This window comes from Grampus griseus, assembly GCF_964374135.1.
Source record: "Grampus griseus genome assembly, chromosome: 4".
Lineage (NCBI taxonomy): Eukaryota > Metazoa > Chordata > Mammalia > Artiodactyla > Delphinidae > Grampus > Grampus griseus.
This window is the reverse complement of record NC_138997.1, coordinates 57,690,427-57,699,118: the sequence shown is the minus strand read 5'-3', so window position 1 is coordinate 57,699,118 and position 8,692 is coordinate 57,690,427. Positions and strand designations below refer to the sequence as shown.

Genomic DNA, 8,692 nt, shown 5'->3' with positions numbered 1-8,692 from the left:
TGGGTTAAAGTCAAGGTTTGATACTGGCTAAACTACTGAAGACAATGTAAATTCTAAAGAAAGGTTCATTGTTCAAGACAATGAACCTATTCCTACAGACAAATGTGGAGGGCTAACTTCTTAGGAAGATGAAAGTGCATAATAATCTAGATTGATCCCTTAATTAATTTCAAAATTTTATTTATATCTAAAGGTTATAATTTTATTTGTTATAATATAGCTTTTAAAAAAAACATGACTTACATATCCTAATGAAAGCTGAATAGTTCTTCTGTTTCACAAATTTTTCTGTCTTACCAAGTGATGAAGGCAAATTCAAGTACTCATTGGTTTAAGTAACTGACAAGTGAAGTATGGTTTTATCTCTCTGATTTCTGCTTATGCTAAAAATGGAGGAACTACTATCATTTTACAGATTGTTTTTGTGTGAGTATGCTTGTGTTACAATTTTGCATGAATTGTAAAGAAGTCTGTGATTCACCATGGAAATATTATTATTCAGTCTACAGTCTTAAAAGTTAAACAGTGATTATTGTATAATATTGTTTTCTATATTCACTATACTGTATTATAATCATCAAGCTTGCTAAGGGACTAGATCTTAATTATTCCAACCACAAAAAAGAAATGATAATTATGTGACATGACAGAAGTGTTAATTATCATTACAATTGCAACCATATTACAATTATACAAATACATCAAATCTACATGTTGTACACCTTAAATTTACACAATGTTATATGTCAAATCTATTTCAATTAAGAAAAAGTTAACTGGCAAGTAAAGAATTAATAAGGAACTCCATTCTTCTCAGTGAAACTTGAGAGGAAACAACCTATGCTGTAGGTTGTTCAAATTTGATCACACATGAGTTCTTTTCCATCCAATGGTATCCCATCAGAGGTTCTGAAGTCAGTTTAGTAGACAGCATTTCTAATCATTCTTAGCTGAAAATCAAAGGTGAATGGAGTCCGGTGTGTGCTCTCTTTACCAAGCCTGAACTTTAACTCTGTAACCCTCTTTTGTAAAACTCAGTTTGTAGGTTTCAAGTCTATACAAGTATAGCAATAACAATAGCTGCAACAAGACGTAGTTAATATTTGCTTCATAAATACAATATGTATTTAAATATTAAAAGTTTGAAGTGTCATATGTATCTTTCATAAAAAGCAATTTATTTTTTTAAAAAATCAAATAAATATGTGTGACTACCCTATACTCCTTTACAAAGGTAAGGCTAATTTATTTCTTCAAATATTTCAGCCAGAGACCTGTAATTGTCATATCATATTTTTTCATTAAAATGATCAAGCTAATCACATCATTTTTGATTACTGGAGAAGCAGATTATGAAAGATGCAGTTTCAGTATACCCCCCATGTCCTCCATTTTACACATTCCAGTTAGATTAATCGTGGAATTATAGAATTTCATAAATTTCAGTTCTAACTTTTGTTTATAGGTAACAGTAGTAAGGCCCAGATAAAGGAAATTACTTGGCCAAAATTACACAAGTAGAGATAGAGCCTGAGATAGAACTCAGTTCTCCAAAGGAATGTGCAGTCACCTCAGTCTCTAATCTGAAACCACTCAACTGCTTTCCGTTGTTTAGAAAGGCATGCCTAATTCTTCAACCTAGCATTTAAGACCTCTACTTTTTCTTCCCTCAACTTTCTTTCCAACTTTGTATTTCCCTTCTTTCTATTCAAATGCCCATAGATATTCCCAAGACTTTCTCCTCTACTTGAAGTTTCTCTCTATTAATCTCTGCATGGGCAAGTCACACCTATAATGCTATCTCCTACAGAAATAATTTGTTGATTTCTTAACTGAAAACTTCTACCTGTAGAAAACCACTTTTGTGACATTTTCTACTTTCTTTCCTCTAACAGTGATTTGTGTGTGTTGCAACTCTCTTCCTAAAATTGACGTTACTTGGCAAGACCAATTCACCTTGATAATTTCAACACTTGACACAGTGCTTTGTTCCTAGTAGGTTCTTGGTGCATGTAAAATGAGTATATGATTAACCTTATAATGGTATTTTCAGTAATATAACCAAATATTAAATTCATTCCGTTTATACTGTTTGGTTTTTCTAAAGCTTTTGATAAAATAGATTTTCCACATTGGCTAAATCTACCCCTAAATCTGACTCTTTCTTTCCCCTTAAACCAAAGATAACATTGTTCCAAATCACTCTTAAATTATTAGCAACAGACCCTTTTAATGTAATGGGGTTTTTTTGTTTGTTTTTTTGCGGTACGTGGGCCTGTCACTGTTGTGGCCTTTCCCGTTGCAGAGCACAGACTCCGGACGCGCAGGCTCAGCGGTCATGGCTCATGGGCCCAGCCGCTCCAAGGCATGTGGGATCTTCCCAGACCCAGGCACGAACCCATGTTCCCTGCATCGGCAGGCGGACTCTCAACCACTGCGCCACCAGGGAAGCCCTAATGTAATGTTTTTAATTTTTATTTTTAGGTGCAATGATGAAGAGTTTTTACCTAGTTGTGACTATCCTGGCATTAACCCTACCTTTTTTGGTGAGTTAATTTCATCTGATCAGTTTGTATCAAAACTTTTTAAAAAATTTATTTAAGGTCTCTAATTATGTAAATTTCTAAATATAGTCATATTTTATGGAACAAAACAGCTGCATACTAACTATATTTTCCTAATAGTAATTTATTTTTACATTTATTTCTCTTATAAAATTAAAGTCATGTTCTTCTGAATATACTTCTGGTTTCCAGGAATCAAGAAATCATACTTTATCATGTATAGAAAACCTTTAAAATTCTCATATGATAGAGAAAATACATTTTGGGGGAAAAAACAGTAAATATTTTTAAATTATAATGTGATCTAAAAATTCACAAAAAATAAATACAGAAATCATAGACCAGGAGCAGAAATGTTTTTAATTAAATTCCTATCTCGTGCAGACTCCAATCCCTTAAGGGACTAAGTTCTTAAAAGATTAGGAGCTCGTTTAAGCTTTTTTACCAATTTCAAATAACTTGACAGGTACTTTTAACATTCAAACATATTGTAATTTTTGTTATAATCTTTCCATTATGTCAATTGAGACTCCTTCTCAGGGTTTATATCTACAAACAACTCTATGATTTTCAGGCATTTTCTTGAATTACATGCTGTGTATCAAGGCTATTGGAACAAGAAAAATGTTTGGAATGTTTTTTTCTTTTAATTTTTTCGACTTGTTTTCCTTATTGTTTTGCCTATTGCTCTGTTTTATTTTCATGTTCATTTGGGGATCCCAGGCACTTATTTGCCAATAGCAAGTACAGAAGGCAAACATCTCATGTTTTGTGACCTCCTCTTAGATTTTAAAATATGGGAGGATGCTAGTCCTTGTTTCATAATTCATTTATTATTAAATTTAGATTTTCTTTTAAGTTAATATCTCAAATAATTATATTAGGTAAATTCTTGGAGTCAAACTTTTTAAATATTTGAATTACTATGGCTTTCACATTTATTTTCTTTCATTTATTCTCTGAAATTTGATTTTATTGTGGCCACCTGCATATTTAGAACTTGGGTTTTCTCTTTGAGTGAAAAGGATTAAAGTTTAAATCAGAAAGTGATCCACAACTGCCTGACCTATAGCAACCTCTTCTTGAGCTACTTGAGCCTGCTCTAGCCCCCAAATACTCCTTCTGGTTTTCACAAAGCTACAAGCCCCACAGACATGAAGAAATAATTCAAAAGAAGAATGAAAGTTTATAGATTGTACCATCCAATCTTATGAGCAATCAAAATTATACAAATTAAAACAGCAATATGATAGCATCTTTTATGTGCTAAATTTATTCCTTCTCTCCAAAATAAAAATAGTTAAGATACAATTTATTACTAGCAATTATAAGATGAACTGCACAATCTTATAGCCTACTGGTGGCATTATAAGTTGGCATAAATTTTCTGTACAGCAGTTTAATAATTTCTATCGAAGAATTTCTCCCCCAAAATCACATTTTTGAAAAACTGTCTTAAGAAATCAATTAAAACTATTTAAAAGGCCACTGATATCCAGATGTTATTCATCTCTCTATTTATAATAAAACATTTTTTGGAAAAAGCTTTAATGGTTAACAATAAAGAACAAACATTTCATGACATAGTCATTGATTATTTATATTTCTACTATGAATATGTAAGTATGAAAACTATGATATAATGGAAAACTGCTATGAGAGATCAAACTTCTTTTAAAAGAAGTAAGATACAAGATACTAAAATGAACATATACCAGGAATACATAATACATATAGATTGGTATTATATTTAAATGTCTAGATTATCAGGATTTTTGAGTATAGGCAAACTTTCAATATTTATATAACTTTCTAAATTTTAAACTAGTGATTTAATAAATTTGGAGAAAAATAAGTCTCTGTCTCGTATTACACACCAGTATTTTTTTTCTAATCTCTGATTTTCTATACCTACAACTTCCAAAAGTTTTGTAGAGTCTTTTATATCCAAGTGATATGTGTAAAGTCTTAAACTAGAACTGTCATTTTTAAAATATTTACCATTATGAACTCACTCAAAAGTTTATAAAACTTTTGTGAGTTTTAAAGCTTCATAAAATTGCTAACTCCTGATTTCCTATGAAGGTTGTAATCCAGAATTAAGAAAAACACTATAAATACACAAAATTTGATTTTTTAAATGGTATTATTTATACACTTATATACTGACGTTTTGTTAGATATTTTTAATCAAGAAAACCTCATAAATCATCTTAGTAGGAGAACAAAAACAGAAAAATATGCTCAACGCTCCTCTTATTTTTAACAATGTATATTCAGTACAAACTGAATATAGGTTGTTCATGTTCTTCATTTAAGCAAATATCATGTATTACATTTGTTGGGGTCAAATGATCATATTCTTTTCAACCTTGAATTTTTCTCCCTAAACAGTGATTTTTAAAGACAACTTATCCATGGAGCTCATTGTTACTATTTTAGTTAGTATATTTATGTCACTTCTTGAGTGGTTCACAGACTATGGTTAGTTAACCATGGAAAGTGCTTTATAATATTTTACAATACTAAAATAAAAACAAAAAAATGTTTTGTCTTTGATATAAAAGACATTTTTAAAACCACAAGAAAATCTAGACTCTTTCTTGCTTTTTTTTAACTTCTTATTTCTCATTCTTTCTCTGAATCTCACCAGAGTGCAGAAGGGCAAAACCAGGAACAATCAACAGTAAGTTCAAATGTTTCCCATAGAGATATGAACTCCAAAGTATAATATTATGCAAAGTTTAATGATATTAAAATGCCTCTGTCTAAACACTAAGTAAATATTTAAACTCCATGAAATAATCTAATAATCCTTGTAAAAAACATCACTTCAACAACCAATCATATGAATCAACCTCAATGTTTATCTGAAAATCTCAGTATCATTTTGTAGGCCAAGTCATGTCTTTTGATTTTCATATGTATTTAGTAACATGAGAAAACCCTCTCAGAATTTAGTAGTGGGAAAAAATGAAAACAAAAGCAAAGTTTAATATTTCTCCTGTCTACTTTTTAAGACTTGGGGAAAGATCCCTCTCTGACCCTTCTTTGAATACTTCTCATACACTTGTATTTACTTTTACCTTTTGTTTCCCCAATCTGTTTGAATGAATAGGTCTCCATTCATGAGAAAGGCTTGCTTTGCCGTGTAATTTTGTTGATTTGTTTCTATGTATATGGAAAGATCTAACGACGTATTTTTATAACTGCACATAATTAATAGAACTGAAGCAAATAAAAATAGAAAATTTCCTAACTGATCTTTAATGGATAAAACTAGGCTGAAAAAAATCCAAAGTATAAATCCAGAAATCCATATCACATTATTTTACTATTCTGCTATAATTAGTTTAGAAAAAATTGTGCCCTCAGCCTAATCCTTCGATAAATAAAATACAATTACAAACATGTGGTGAGAATGTATATATACACGTATAAGGAAAAATATATACATAGTTTTTTCTGTGTGTAGTATGTTTGTATACTGTATGTCAAAGCACTCTATGAGACTGGTCTAGCTGTGGTACTTATAATGTACAGCATTTACTGAGCACTTTTTGTGTATGCCAAGCTCTGGTCAATATGATTTACATTATGGATTAGCTCATCTAATTTTTTTTAACTAATATTATTTTTAACGTTTGTTGAAAATCAAGAAGTAGAAGGGAAGTGTACAAATCCATATCTTGTAAAATAATATGGTTGCTGGGTTCACTATGTCCAATGTTGTACTTACTTAACATCAAATACTGTAATGTTGTATTTCAAAAAATTCTGATTTAAGACATCTCTTCATTCTAGCCTACAATAATACTATTCTGCATAATTTATTCTTTTTGCAGCGCTGTGAGAATGATGAAAGATTGTTCAAAGAAAAAACAGTAAAATATATCCCAATTCATTATGTGCTGAGTAGGTATCCTAGTTATGGACTCAATTACTACCAGCACAGACCAGCTGTACTAATTAATAACCAATTTATGCCTTACCCATATTATGCAAAGCCAGTTGAAGTTAGGCCACATGCCCAAATTCCTCAATGGCAATTCCTGCCAAATATCTACCCACCTACTGTGGCACATCACCCACACCCACGTCCATCATTTCTTGCCATTCCACCAAAGAAAACTCAGGATAAAACAGTCATCCCTATCATCAGTACCATTGCTACTGATGAGCCTACACTTATACCTACCACTGAACCAATAGTGAACACTGTAGTTACTCCAGAAGCTTCCTCAGAATTCATCACGAGTACACCTGAGACCACCACAGTCCAAGTTACTTCACCTGTGGTCTAAAAACTAAGGAAACATCAAAGAAGACAACACAGGTAAATGAGCAAAAGACAAAATGAATAATAGACAAGATTCATGGATTTATCAAAACAATCATAAAATCTAAAATAGTATAGATGGATAAATTAAATCTGTTACAGGAGCAGGGTAATTATAACTTTAATTTGGTGGTGCCTTAGCATTGATACACTAGATTCTTTTCCAACAAGAAATGAAAAATAATCGTATTTTACAAAATGAAGAAAAATTGGGAACTTTTTTATCAAACTTTTTTCAACAACTGGAACACTCCTAGAATCTATTTGTTTTATTTTATTCCTATTCACAGACAAAGACAGTGGAGTAAATAACTATTAAACTCATGATTTTTCTTATCTCAAAAATGCAACTCCTTAGAACAATGTATATAGGATATGAGTTTAAATACATTTTAATTGTATAACAGTGTTCTTGCATTCAACAGTGTTCTTGCACTCTAATTTTGGTATGAATAGAGTGAAAGGAAATGATAGGCTTCCCATGTAGCTTTTTGATTTAAAATACAACTCAGTGTGACATAGTGGTAACAGCATTAAATCAGAGAAGGCTGCTTCTTCCATTGTGTGATCTTAGGCAAGTCATTACTCTCAACGAACTTTCAGTTTCTCATAATTTTGGTTGCTATGAGGTTCAAGTGAGAAAGCATATTGTGAATGAGTTGTAAAAAGTGATCAGTCATGAACTGTAATGCTTTAGAAAAGATAAAGTAAAATTAGTAAATACTAAAATTTATTTTCAACTAACATCTCAAGTCCTTACTAAATTATCAAAACTACATAACTATCTCAGTTTATTCCTGTAGCAGCCATGTGGAATGGATTATATTACCATCCTGAATTCACAAAAAAAAAAAAGCCGATAAATGCAAGTTACTACAGCTAGAAAGTTCAAAACTGGGAACCAAATCAAACCTGCTTGATTTCAGATAGTGAGGCTTCATTAGTATGTCGCCTATTTCCATATGGGCTAATTTGCAAAAAAAAAAAAAACAGAAAACAAACTATAATTTCCCAAGATCAGCATATGTGTAAATTTTATTATTGAGTTATGTTTAATAAGACTTCTGGTAAGAAAAAAAAACATAAGTTAATAAATCTTTGACTCATTAAATTTTTGGAAACAAAAGGAGAAAATTAATGGAGACAACATGAAAGCAAGTAACTGAGTATTCAATTGTCGATTTTATTGATCTAAAATACATTATTACATGATTGTTTTTAACAGAATAATCATTATCTCAGTAGTTACATTTGTTCAAAACTAATGAACCTAGATTTCTAAGTTAAAACCACTGTATAATATCACTTATAAAAAAGAATGTATAGGACTGTGTCTTTCTGTAAATATCAGGTGAAGGCAGTTATTTCAGTTCACTATATGTGGAATTTAAATATTTAAATTTAGATATTTAATTTGATAGACTCCTTGATACAGACATTAGGCAAATCGGAAGCTAAATAAAAGTCTACATATCATGAGAACGGTTAGCACATTATGAACTAAATTCCTAAACTGTCATTTTTATAGGTCTTTCTGAAACCAAGTGACTGCTTCACACTGTCCTTTAGCCAGTTGTCTGCCTTCAGTGAAGAGAGAAAATGATTTTCACAGATTCGGCTCCTTTCTCTTCTCCCCTTACATTTTACATCCATGCCACATTTAATTTTTTGATTCCTGCATAATAAAGCCAATTGAATGCAATGGATCTCTTAATTTGAAATAGTCTGTGAATACACCTCAGGGATATTTGAAACTTTGAAATTCCAAGATAAATTTAGTGTGAGTTTG

General features: G+C 31.1%; 1 protein-coding gene across 1 annotated transcript; it reads left to right on the top strand.

Moving 5' to 3' along the window:
* Window positions 1-2,489: 2,489 nt before the first annotated feature.
* On the top strand, window positions 2,490-6,868 carry CSN3 (casein kappa; the record flags this gene model as incomplete). Its single annotated transcript, XM_082654009.1, has 2 exons — window positions 2,490-2,546; window positions 6,410-6,868. The coding sequence occupies 2 exons, from the start codon at window positions 2,490-2,492 to the stop codon at window positions 6,866-6,868; spliced, it is 516 nt and encodes a 171-aa protein (XP_082510135.1).
* Between the last annotated feature and the right edge of the window lie 1,824 nt (window positions 6,869-8,692).